At 39.9% G+C, this 13,880-nt stretch overlaps 2 protein-coding genes and 1 pseudogene across 7 annotated transcripts in view; 2 read left to right on the top strand and 1 right to left on the bottom strand.

Annotated features, from left to right (window-relative positions):
- Positions 1-603: 603 nt before the first annotated feature.
- LOC114111809 (U6 spliceosomal RNA) lies at positions 604-703 on the top strand (annotated as a pseudogene).
- Positions 704-811: 108 nt separating this feature from the next.
- Positions 812-13,880, bottom strand: part of ITGB1BP2 (integrin subunit beta 1 binding protein 2) — a 38,047-nt gene continuing 24,978 nt past the window's right edge. For 2 of the 6 annotated variants that reach the window (XR_006058316.1, XR_006058317.1), the window contains 2 exons: positions 1,326-1,441; positions 812-1,086 (listed from right to left, as the gene is read on the bottom strand). Coding sequence is in view for 1 of the 6 variants with exons in the window: in XM_042241986.1 (XP_042097920.1) it covers positions 1,391-1,441 (51 nt within the window). In the remaining 5 variants the exon portion in view is untranslated. Of the gene's footprint in view, positions 1,442-13,880 lie in introns of all 6 variants that reach the window. The other 4 variants (XR_009598888.1, XM_042241986.1, XR_006058318.1 and 1 more) reach the window with 3 other exon arrangements.
- Positions 6,433-13,670, top strand: LOC114111549 (high mobility group protein B1-like). Its single transcript, XM_042241989.2, has one exon. The coding sequence runs from the start codon at positions 6,493-6,495 to the stop codon at positions 7,123-7,125; it is 633 nt and encodes a 210-aa protein (XP_042097923.1). The 5' UTR covers positions 6,433-6,492; the 3' UTR covers positions 7,126-13,670.

The following is a 13,880-nucleotide window of genomic DNA, read 5'->3' as shown; positions in this document are numbered from 1 at the left end:
AAGCCTGTGCATTGCAATAGAGAAAGCCCATAAGCAGCAATGAAGACCCAGTGCAGCCAAGAAAAAAGTTTTAATGGAAAAAGAAAATCAAAAGCCAAAGAAGAGATTCAGAAAGTACATTTCAACCCACATAACAAGAACCTGATTTACTTAGGATACAAAAAGCTTTTACAAAGCAGTAAGAAAAGAGAAATAGAAAACTAGGCAAAGGACATGAGTAGTATACCCACACACATGCAGAAAAAAAGGAAATATATGTGAATTTTAAGTACATTAGAAAGCTTAGGGAATTCTGGTGGCCCAGCGGTTGGAACTCCATGCTTCCATGCAGGGGACACAGGTTCAGTCCCTGGTCAGGGAACTAAGATCCCACATGCTGAGCAGCATGGCCAAAACATAAACAAACAAAAAGTTTAACCTTACTCAAGATAAAAAAGACTGTTAAGATACCACTCTTTTCCTATAAAAATGGCAGTAGCAGATAGTTTGATAATATATTATTTGGCAAGGCTGTGGAGAAACACTCATGTTTTGTTGTTGGATTGTAAATCTGTACATCTTTTGTAAGGCAACTTATCAAAAAATTTTAAAATGTGCTCACTTTGGCACACTTTACTACATTACTACAGTTAGAATGATCTAAAGGTTAGCACAGCTCCTGAGCAAGGATGATACACAAATTCACGAAGCGTCCCACATTTTTGAATACATGTATATGTATAGCTGAATCACTTTGCTGTACACCTGAAACTAATACAGCATTGTAAATCAACTATACACCAATAAACACCTTTCTAAAAAAGGAAAAAAATACAGTTTATATGCTTTTTTATTTGTAAGTAACAGAAAACTCAACTCCAATAGTCTTAAACAATAAAGATGATCTATTGGTTCCAGTAATGCAAATTCCAGGGGATGAGTGGGCTTGGAAATTGGTTTGCTTCTGTGGATCAACAATATCACCAAGAACCGAATTTCCTACCATCTGTCAGTTCAGTCATCCCAAGTGTGAGCTCCACTGTTTGACTCCGTTCTTGGCAGCAACGGGGCTGCAGCACTTGAACTCTTCACATCAGCTACAACATACTATGCAAAAGAAGAGACAAAGCTGGCTTTTATTCTCTCTCACAACAGCAAAGGAAAAAAAAAAGAAAAAGAAAATCAACCTTCTTCCTCCCAATACATTAACAAATATCTTCTAACATTTCATTGACTTGGTATCACTGGACCATTCCTGAACTTTCCCTTTGGCAGGACAGTATGCATTGACTGGCGAAGGCCTGGCTTGCCTGAACCAATAACCAAGGCATAGGGGACAGACTTACTTTGATCATGTTACACGGTGGTGCACCCACTCTTGAAGCTGGGAGTGAGATCAATTCCACTCTCTTCAAACTTTATGACTGCTGAACAATGGTGAAGACATGGCATGGATACTGGGCTGGGAATGATATCAATCACTATAATACATTGATACAACAATCATACCTCTAGGGATTTTCCCTAAAATATACTAACCCACATGAACAAATAAGTATGTTCAGATGTTTTCATCAGTAAATCAGACAGACAGATATTCAAATCCATGTGCACACACACATATACACCCATTTATTATACTTGTATATACATGGTTTACATACAAGATATCTGGAGGAATAAACAAGAAACTGACAGGGGGCATCTCTGGAAAGGGAACTGAGGGAACAGAGGTTATAATTTCAATTGTATATCCTTTTATATTGTTTGTGTTGTTTTTTGCCATGTACATGTATTTTTAGTAAAAAAAAAAAAAGATTAGTTATAGGTTCCTAACCTATCAGATCGTCAAAGATAAAAATATTTCTTACTAGTTTCTTTATTGGTCAAAATGGCCAAGCAGGAAGACTCTAAGCTCATCTCCTCTCACTGGCACCACCAAAATTGCAACTATTTGATGAGAGCAACTATTGATGAGAAAAGAACAGAATCTAGCAGAAAAGATCTCCTACAACTAAAGTCGTAAAGAAGGAACCACAATGAGATGAGTAGGAGGGCCAGAGTCACGGTATAGTCGAGACCCACACCCCAGAGTGAGCAACCTATAGATGGGAGCCCCACATCAGGCTCCCCAGTCCAAATGTCCAATATCAGGAAGATGATCCCCAGAATGTTTGGCTTTGAAGGCCAGTGGGGCTTACTTTCAGGGGAGCCAGAGGGTTATGGGAAATAGAGACTCCAGTCTTAAAGGGCATACAAAATCTCATATGCTCCAGGACCCAGGGCTGAAGCGGTAATTTGAAAGAAGCTTAGGTCAGACCCACCTGTTGATCTTGGAGAGCCTTCCAGAGAGGCAAGAGGCAACTGGACATAGACATATGTCTCATCCTGGAGACATAGACACTGGGGCTGGCAAGCACCATTTTGGAATCCTGCTTCTAGTTTATTAGCCTTGGGATGCTGCCCCACTCCTGCCCACCAGCCTGTAGGGACCCATATTGGGATGCTTCAGGCCAAGTAACTAGCCAGGCAGGAACAGCCACACACACCAGCAGGCAGGCAGTCTTAAAACCCTCTGAACCCACAGCTGTCTCTGGACATGGCCCTGTCCGCAGAGGGCCCAGGACCCAGTCCTATACACCAGAGCACAGGCACTAGACCCAGGACTCCCAAAGCCCTGCAGCCAGAGACCCCCAGGACTCAGCTCTGTCCACCATTGGGCAGGCACCAGCCTCAGGACACCCTGTTACCTGGACTCACCCACCCATGAGCAAGCTCTAGCCTTGGAACCAGCCTCACCCACCAGTGGGCAGACACCTGCCCAAGGACCACTGTAGCACCACAACCTGCCATGGCAGGACCCAGCCCACCCACTAGCAGGCTGGCACTAGCCCTGGAACCTACTGGGCTATGCCCTCACCCACCAGCAGGCCAACATCAGCTCTGAGACCTCTTGAGCCCCTCAGCCACCAGGATCCATCCTCAATCACCAGTGGGCTGACACAAGCTTGAGGATACCCCAGACCCTGCAGCCATGTCAAGAACTGGTCTCAACCACCAGTGGCCAGACATCAGCTCTGGGACCCCTCAGCCCTGCAGCCAGAGACCCCAGGACCTGGTTCTACCCACAAGTGGATTGGCACTAGTGCCAGGACCCAGCTTCACCCACTGGTGAGTGGGCACCACTGGTGAGATCTCTTGGACTCCAACCCCGCCAACCAAGGGATAGACACTGGCCTCAGGATCACCACAGCCCCACAGCCTGCCTTCTCAGGACCCAGTCAAAACATCAGCAGGCAGAGAGCAGCCCAGGGACACCCTAGGCTCCTTAGCCAGCAGCCCTGGGATCCAGCCCCATACACCAGTGAGCTGAAACCACCTTTGGGATGCATAGGGCCCTGAAGCCAGAGATACCAAGACCTGGCTCTGCACACCAATGAGCTGGCATTAATTAGCCTTGGGACCACCTGGGCCCTAGCCACACCTATCAGCAGGCCAATACCATCACTGAGATGCCTTGGACTCCTCAGCCAGCCACCTAGCCCTATTTACCAGTGGGCCAGTACCAGGAATGGAATACCCGGGAACCTGCAGCTAGGCACATCAGGAACCAGCCTCATTCACCAGCCCCATTCAGAAGGCTGACACTAGATGAAGGAAATCCATCCTAGAAACTGATTCTGCCCACCAGTGAGCAAGCACCCAGGACCACCCCCCACCAAACCTACGCCCTTTAGCCAAGATCTTGTGACCTGACCCTGCTGACCAGCAGCTAGTAGCCTCTATACAATGCAGGGTCTGAAAACCAACCAAACCAGGGGTGGGCCACACCTATGAGACCACCCACAGTTGTCAACCCACCATAACAGAAGGAACCATTTCTAGAGCATATAGCTCTGGTGACAACAGGGAAGTGTGCTGCTGGGACACATAAGATGTCTCCTACAAAAGGCTACTTCTCCAAGGTCGAGAAACATAAACAATCTACCAGATACATAGAAATAAAAACAGCAAATTAGGCAGAATGAGGTGACAGAGGAACATGTTCCAAATGAAGGAACAAGGTAAAACTCCAGAAGAACTAGGTGAAGTGAAGATAGACAATCTACCCAATAAAGAGGTCAAAGTAATGATTGTAAACATATCAAAGAACTCAGGATAAGAAGAGATGAATAGACTGAGAAGTTAGAAGTTTTTAACAAAGACTTAGAATATATAAAGAACAACCAAACAGATGAAGAATACAATAAGTGAAATGAAAACTACACTAAAAGGAATTAAAAGTACACTAAATGATACAGAGGAATGGATCAGCAAGCTGGCATACAGAGTAGTGGAAATCACCAAAGTAAAACAGAAAAAAGAATGAAAAGAGGACAGTTTAAGAGACCTCTGAAACAACATCAAGTATACTAACATTCACATTACAGGGGTCCCAGGGGGAGAAGAGAGAGAAACGGACAGAGAACTTTTTGAAGACATAATAACTCAAAACTTCCCTATCCTGGATATCCAGATATCCAGGAAGCACAAAGTCCTAAACAGGATCAATTCAAGGAGGACCATACCAAGATACACTGTAATTAAAAGGGCAAAAATTAAAGATAAAGAGAATATAAAAAGCAGCAAGGGAAAAGCAACACATACCATACAAAGTAATTCCCATAAAACTATCACCTAACTTCAGCAGAGACTTTTCAGGTGAGAAGGAAGTGGCACAATACATATAAAGTGAAGTAAAGGAAAAAAACAAATATAAGTAAAGGAAAAACCTGCAATCAAGAATGCTCTACCCAGCAAGGCTTTCATTCAGATCTGATGGAGGAATCAAATCAAATCTGTAAAAGTATTACAGACAGGCAAAAAAATGAGTTCAGCACCACCAAGCCAGCTTTATAAGAAATGTTAAAGGGAAGTAAAAAAGAAAAGGCCACAGCTATAAACATGAAAATTACTAAAGGAAAAAGCTTACTGATAAAGGCAAATATACAGTAAAGGTAGTAAATCAACCATGTACAAAGCTAGTAGGAAAGTTTTAAAATAAAAGCACTAAAAATCAATAAGTTGTTAAAGGCTACACAAGATGAAAAGATGTAAAACATGATGTCAAAAACAGTAATCATGGGGTGAGGAAAGTAAAAATGCAGGGCTGTTAAAATGCCTTTGAAATTAAGAGATTAGCAGCTTAATCACATATATATGTATATACATTGATTTTATACACGCACACACACCTGATAACCACAAAATAAAAATCTATAATAGAAACACACACACAAAAAGAAAGGAATCCAAACTAACACTAAAGACAGTCATCAAATTACAAGAGAATAGAACAAAAGAATAAGAGACGATCAAAAAAATTACAAAAATGACCCCCAAGTAATTAACCAAATGGCAATAGGTATGTATCCATCAATAATGGGTAATACACTAAATGGAAATGCACTAAATGCTCCAATTAAAAGACATGGAGTGAATGAACAGATACAAAGACAAGATCCAAATATACACTGCCTACAAGAGACACACTTCAGATCCAAAGACACACACAGATTGAAAGTGAGGGTATGGAAAAAGGTATTCATACAAATGGAAATCAAAAGAAAGCTGGGGTAGCAATACTTATATCAGACAAAATAGACTTTATTTTATAGGTTATTAAAAATTTTATTGGAATTTAGTTGCTTTACAATGTTGTTAGTTTCTGCTATAGAGCACATTGAATCAGCTATACATGTAATACATTCCCTTTGTCACCACAGAGTATGAGTAGAGTCCTCTGTGCTATATAGTAGGTTCTCACTACTTATCTATTTTATATAAGTAGTGTGTATATATCAAAACAAAGACTGTAACAAGAGACAAAGAAGGATATTACATAATGATTAAGGGATCAATCCAAGAAGAAGATATAACAGGGATTTCCCTGACTGTCCAATGGTTAAGACTCTGTGCTTCCACTGTATGGGGCACAGGTTTGATCCTTGGTCAGGGAACTAAGATCTTGCATGCTGTGGTAAAGCTTCCTCACAAAAAGAAGATATAACAATAGGAAATATATATGCGTCCAACATAAGAGCACCTAAATACACACAGAAAATATTAACAGACATAAAGGGAGAAACTGACAGCAACAAAATCATACTAGGTGATTTTAACACTCCATTTCCATCAATGGACAGATAATCTAGATGAAAAATAAACAAGGAAACTCTGGTCTTATATAAAACGTTAGTCCAAATGGGCTTAATAGATAAATATAGTACATTCCATCCAATAACAGTGGACTATACACTCTTTTCTAGTGCACATGGAATGCTCGGCAGAAGAGATCAAATGCTAGGCCATTAAACTAAGTTTCATTACATTTAAGAAAACTAGTATCAGCGTCTGGCTCCCACTCTCACAGCCATTGCAGTACACTGAGCTCCATAGAGACAGCACCAGGGCAAGTGAGAGCCGGACGGGCACTGGGCAACTCTGCGCCTCGCGGAGGAAGAATAATTAAACATGGGCAAAGAAGATCCTAAGAAGCCAAGAGGCAAAATGCCATCATATGCATTATTTGTGCAAACTTGCCAGGAGGAGCACAAAAAGAAGCACCCGGATGCTTCAGTCAACTTCTCAGAGTTTTCTAAGAAGTGCTCAGAGAGGTGGAAGACCATGTCTGCTAAAGAGAAAGGAAAATTTGAAGACATGGCAGAGGCAGACAAGGCCTGTTATAAAAGAGAAATGAAAACTTATATCCCTCCTAAAGGGGAAACAAAAAAGAAGTTCAAGGATCCCAATGCACCCAAGAGGCCTCCTTCGGCCTTTTTCTTGGTTTGTTCTGAGTATTGTCCAAAAATCAAAGGCGAACATCCTGGCCTGTCCATTGGCAATGTGGCAAAGAAACTGGGAGAGATGTGGAATAACACTGCTGCGGATGATAAGCAGCCTTATGAGAAGAAGGCTGCTAAGCTGAAGGAAAAGTATGAAAAGGATATTGCTGCATACCGAGCTAAAGGGAAGCCTGATGCAGCAAAAAAGGGAGTTGTCAAGGCTGAAAAAAGCAAGAAAAAGAAGGAAGATGAGGAAGATGAAGAGGATGAGGAGGAGGAAGAAGATGAAGAGGATGAGGAGGAAGAAGAAGATGATGAATAAGTTGGTTCTAGCGCAGTTTTTTTTCTTGTCTATAAAGCATTTAACCCTCCTGTACACAACTCACTCCTTTTAAAGAAAAAAAATTGAAATGTAAAAAAAAAAAGAAAAGAAAACTAGTATCATATCAAGTATCATATCTTTTCCAGCCACAATACTATGAGACTAGAAATCAACTACAAGAAAATAAAACTGCAAAAAAACAAAAAAAAAAGAAACCCACAAATACGTGGAAACTAAACAAACCAAAGGATCAGTGAAGAAATCAAGGATAAAATTTTAAAAATACCTGGAGACAAAAGAAAACGAAAACACAATGATCCACAATCTATGGGACACAGCAAAAGCAGTTCTAAGAGGGAAGTTTATAGTGATACAAGGGACTTCTCTGGTGGTCCAGTGGATAAGACTCCTTGATTCCAATGCAGGGAGCCCCAGTTTGATCCCTGGTCAGGGAACTAGGGCCCATATGCTACAACTAAGGATTCTGTATGTTGAAACTGAAGATACCACATGCTGCAACTAAGGCCTAGTGTAGCCAAATAAATAAATAAATACAGTGATACGAGCTTACCTCAAGAAACAAGAAAAATATCAAATAAACAAATCTTACACCTAAAGGAACTAGAAAAAGAAGAACAAAAGACAAAGTTAGTAGAAGGAAAGAAATCAGAGAAAAACAAATGAAATAGTGACTAAAAAACAATGGAAAATATCAATGACACTAAAAGTTAACTCTTTGAAAAGATAAATAAAATTGATAAACATGTAACCAGATTCATCAAGAAAAAAAATAAAAACAAGGGGCTTCCCTGGTGGCTCAGTGGTAAAGAATCCATGTGCCAATGCAGGAGACTCAGGTTCAATCACTGATCTGGGAAGATCCCACATGTCACAGAGCAATTAAGCCCATGTGACACAACTATTGAGCCTGTGCTCTGGAGCCTATGAGCCACAACCACTGAAGCCCAGGAGCCCTAGAGCCTGTACTCCACAACAAACGAAGCTACCACAATAAGAAGCCTGTGTGCCTCAACTAGAGAGTAGCCCCCTCTTGCTACAACTAGAGAAAAGCCTGTGCAGCAATGAAGACCCAACACAGCCAAAAATAAATAAACATTAAAAAAAAAAACTGAAAGGGCCCTAATCAATAAAATCAGAAATGAAAAAGAAAGTACAACTGGTACCATAGAAATTAAAGGGATCATAAGAGACTACTACAAACAACCATATGCCAATAAAATGGACAACCTAAAAGAAATGGACACATTCCTAGAAATGCACAATCTCCCAAGACTGAACTAAGAAGAAACAGAAAATATGAACAGACTAATCGCCAGTAATGAAACTGAATCAGTGATAATAATAAAAAATCTCCCAACAAACAAAAGACCAAGACCAGATGGCTTCACAGGGGAATTCTACCAAACATTTAAAGATGAGTTAACACTGATATTTCTCAAGCTATTAAAAAAATTTGCAGTGGAAGGAACACTTTGGAACTCATTCTATGAGGCCAACATCACCTTAATACCAAAACCAGACAAGGATATCACAAAAAAAGAAAATTATAGGCCAATTATCATTGATGAACTTAGATGCAAATATCCTCAACAAAATATTAGCTAACCAAATTCAATAATACATTAGAGGATCATACACCATGATCAAGTGGGGTTTATCCCAGGTATGTGAGAATGGTTCAATATCTACAAATCAATTAATGTCATACACCACATTAACAAACTGAAGAATGAAAATCTTATGATCATCTCAATAGATGCAGAAAAAGCTTTTGACAAAATTCAGCATTGATCTATGATTAAAAAACTTTCTACAAAAGTGGTATAGAAAAAAAGGGAATTCCCTGGCAGTCCAGAGGTTAGGACTCTGTTCTTCCTCCTACAAGCCACGCAGCATAGCCAAAGAGTAAAAAACAAAGTGGGTACAAAGGGAACATGTGTGCATGCATGCTCAGTCACCCAGTCATGTCCAGCTCTTTACAACCCCATGGACTGTAGCTCACCAGGCTCCTCTGTCTATGGAATTTTCCAGACAGGAATATTGGAGTGGTTTGCCATTTCCTATTCCAGTGGATCTTCCTGACACAGGGATCAAACCTGCGTCTCTTGCATTGGCAGGCAGATTCTTTACCACTGTGCCACCTGTGAAGCCCACAGAGGGAACATACCTCAACATAATAAAGGCCATATATGATGAGACCACACCTAACATCATACTCAATGGTTAAATGCAGGAAGCGTTTCCTCTAAAATCAGGAACAAGACAAGGATGCCCACTCTTGCCACTTTTATTCAGCACAATAGTGGAAGTCTTATCCATGGCAATTGGACAAGAAGAAGAAATAAAAGGCAATTCAAATTGGAAAGGAAAGAAAATTGTTATTTTTTGCAGACCACCTAATACTATACATCAAAAATTCTAAAGACACCACCAAAAAAAGAGTAGAGCTCATCATCTGGTAAAGTGCAGGATACAAAATTAATATACAGAAATCTATTGCATTTCTATACACTAACAAGAAACTACTAGAAAGAAAAATTAGGGAAATAATTTCATTTACAATCACACCAAAAGGAATAAAATACTTAGGAATAAATCTAACTAAGGAAATAAAAGACTGGTACTCAGAAAACTATAATATACTGATGAAAGAAATTCAAGATGACACAAACAGGTAGAAAGATATACTGTGTTAATGGACTGGAAAACTTAGTAGTTAAAATACTACCCAAGGTGATGTACAGATTCAATGCAATCCCTAACAAAACACCCATAGTATTTTTCACAGAACTAGAACATATAATTTTAAAATTTGCATGGAAACACAGAAGATCCCAAATAACCAAAACAATTTTGAGAAAGAACAGAACTCAAGAATGATGCTCTCTGACTTCAGACTATACCTCAAAGCTATAATAATCAAAGTAGTATGGTACTGGCACAAAAACAGACACATCAATCAGTGGAACAGAATAAATAAATAAAATCACACACCTAGGTCAATTAATCACAATGGAAAAAAGACAGTCTCTTCAATAAGTGGTACCAGGAATGTTGGACAGCTACATGTAAAAACTGAAATTAGAACATTATATAATACCATATACAAAAATAAACTTTAAAATTCCTAAAACAGAGCACAGGCAGAACTCTCTTTGACATAAACCATAGCAATATTTCTTTGGATCTGTCATTTAAGGCAAAGGAAATAAAAGCAAAAATAACCAAACGGGACCTCATTAAACGTAAAAGCTTTTGCTCAACAAATAAATGATCAAGAAAATGGAAAGGCAGCCTACTGAATGGGAAAAAAAAATATATTTGCAAATTATATGACTGACTAGGGGTTAATATCCAAAATATATAAATACTACATACAGCTCAATATAAAAAAAATCTGATTTTAAAATGGGCAGAAGATCTAAATAAATATTATTCCAAAGAAGACACATAGATGGTCAACAGATGCTCAACACTGCTAGTCATCAGAGGAATGCAAATCAAAACCACAATGAGATATCACCTCACATCTGTCAGAATGGCTATCATCAAAGAGACAACAAATAACAAGTGTTGGTGAGGATATGGAGAAAAGGGAACCCCAGCACACTATTGGTGGGAATGTAAATTGGTGCAGCCACAGTGGAAAACAGTATGGAGATTCTACAAAAAAACTGAAAACAGAATTATCATATGATCCAGCAATTCTACACTTGGGCATATATTCAAAGAAATTGAAAACACTAATTTGAAAACAGAAGGTTCGATACAGGATACAGGATGCTGGGGGCTGGTGCACTGGGATGACCCACAGGGATGGTATGGGGACGGAGGTGGGAGGGGGGTTCAGGATGGGGAACACGTGTACACCCGTGGTGGATTCATATTGATGTATGGCAAAACCAATACAATATTGTAAAGTAATTAACCTCAAATTAAAATAAATAAATTTATATTAAAAAAAAGAAAATAGAAATAAACACACACACACAAAGAAAACAGATATACCCCAAAGTTCATCAGTTCAGTTCAGTTGCTCAGTGTGTCCGACTCTTGCAACTCCATGGACTGCAGCATACCAGGCCTCCCTGTCCATCATCAACTCCTGGAGTTTATTCAAACTCATGTCCACTGAGTCGGTGATGCCATCCAACCATCTCATCTTCTCTTGTCCCCTTCTCTTCCTGCCTTCAATCTTTTTCAGCATCAAGGTCTTTTCAAATGAGTCAGCTCTTTGCATCAGGTGGCCAAAGTATTGGAGCTTCAGCTTCAGCTTCAGCATCAATAATTCTAATGAATATTCAGGACTGATTTCCTTTAGGATGGACTGGGTGGATCTCTTTGCAGTCCAAGGGACTTTCAAGAGTCTTCTCCAACCCCACAGTTCAAAAGCATCAATTCTTCAGTGTTCAGCTTTCTTTATAGTCCAATTCTCACATCCATACATGACTACTGAAAAAACCATAGCCTTGACTAGATGGACCTTTGTTGGCAAAGTAATGTCTCTGGCTTTTTAATATGCTGTCTAGGTTAGTCATAACTTTTCTTCCAAGGAGCAAGAGTCTTTTAATTTCATGGCTGCAGTCACCATCTGCAGTGATTTTGAAGCCCCCCAAAATAAAGTCTGTCACTGTTTCTACTGTTTCCCCATCTATTTGCCATGAAATGATGGGACCAGAGGCCATGATCCTAGTTTTCTGAATGTTGAGTTTTAAGCCAACTTTTTCACTCTCCTCTTTCACTTTCATCAAGAAGCTCTTTAGTTCTTCTTCGCTTTCTGCCATAAGGGTGGTGTCATCTGCATATCAGACATTATTTATATTTCTCCCAGCAAGCGTGATTCAGGGTTGTGCTTCATCCAGCCCAGCATTTCTCATGATGTACTCTGCATAAAAGTTAAATAAGCAGGGTGACAATATACAGCCTTGACATACTCCTTTCCCTATTTGGAAACAGTCTGTTGTTTCATCTCTAGTTCTAGCTGTTGCTTCCTGACCTGCATAAAGGTTTCTCAAGAGGCAGGTCAGGTGGTCTGGTATTCCCATCTCTTTCAGAATTTTCCACAGTTTATTGTGATCCACACAGTCAAAGGCTTTGGCATAGTCAATAAAGCAGAAGCAGATGTTTTTCCGGAACTCTTGCTTTTTTGATGATCCAGTGGATATTGGCAATTTGATCTCTGGTTCCTCTGCCTTTTCTAAAACCAGCTTGAACATCTGGAAGTTCACAGTTCACATACTGTTGAAGTCTGGCTTGGAGAACTTTGAGCATTACTTTACTAGCATGTGAGATGAGTGCAAGTGTGTGGTAGTTTGAACATTCTTTGACATTGCCCTTCTTTGCGATTAGAATGAAAACTGACCTTTTCCAGTCCTGTGGCCACTGCTGAGTTTTCCAAATTTGCTGGCATATTGAGTGCAGCACTTTCACAGCATCATCTTTTAGGATTTGAAATAGTTCAACTGGAATTCCATCACCTCCACTAGCTTTGTTTGTAGTGATGCTTCCTAAGGCCTGCTTGACTTCACATTCCAGGATGTCTGGCTCTAAGTGAGTGATCATACCATTGTGGTTATCTGGGTCATGAAGATCTTTTTTGTATAGTTCTTCTGTGTATTCTTGCCAACTCTTATTAATATCTTCCGCTTCTGTTAGGTCCGGTTTCTGTCCTTTATTGTGCCCATCTTTGCATGAAATGTTCCCTTGGTATCTCTAATTTTCGTGAAGAGATCTCTAGTCTTTCCCATTCTATTGTTTTCCTCTATTTCTTTGCATTGATCACTGAGGGAGGCTTTCTTACTGGAACTCTGCATTCAAATGGGTGTATCTTTCTTTCTCTCCTTTGCCTTTTGCTTTTCTTCTTTTCACAGCTATTTGTAAGGCCTCCTCAGATAACCATTTTGCCTTTTTGCATTTCTTTTTCTTAGAGATGGTCTTGATCCCTGCCTCCTGTACCATGTCACGAACCTCCTTTCATAGTTCTTCAGGCACTCTCTCTATCGGATCTAATCCCTTGAATCTATTTCTCACTCCCACTGTATTATCAAAAGGGATTTGATTTAGGTCATACCTGAATGGTCCAGTGGTTTTTCCTACTTTCTTCAATTTAAGCCTGAATTTGACAGTAAGGAGTTCATGATGTTCATAGCAGCATTATTTACAATAGCCATGATATAGAAGCAAAGTAAGTGTACATTAACAAATGAATGGATAAATGAGATGTGTTAAAGAATAAAATTTTGCCATTTACAACAACATGGATGGATCTGTAGGTATTATGCTTAGTGAAATAAGACAGAGAAAATAATTTATGTTGCCACTTATATGTGAAGTCTAAAATATAAAATTATGTATAAAATAAATAAGCTACGTGGACTTCCATGGTGGTCCAGTGGTTAAGAATCCACCTGCCAGTGTAGGGGACACGAGTCAGATCCCTGGTCTAGGAAGATACCACACGCAGCAGGGCAACTAAGCCTGTGTGCCACAACTATTGAAGCCTGCATGCCCTAGAGCCTGTGCTCCACAACAAGTTACTGCAATGAGAAGCCTGCATACCAGAACTAGAGAGCAGCCTCAGCTCGCTGCAACCAGAGAAAGCCCATGTGCGGCAATGAAGACCCAGTGCAGCCAAAAACAAATAAATAAGCTACAAGGATATACTATACAACACAGGGAATATAGCCAATATTTTATAATAATTTAATTTTTTCAAGTTCTGCTTATTCTTTTAT

This window comes from Ovis aries, chromosome X, assembly GCF_016772045.2.
Source record: "Ovis aries strain OAR_USU_Benz2616 breed Rambouillet chromosome X, ARS-UI_Ramb_v3.0, whole genome shotgun sequence".
Lineage (NCBI taxonomy): Eukaryota > Metazoa > Chordata > Mammalia > Artiodactyla > Bovidae > Ovis > Ovis aries.
Note: the sequence above shows the minus strand (reverse complement) of the source record. Positions and strands in the feature narration are given on the sequence as shown.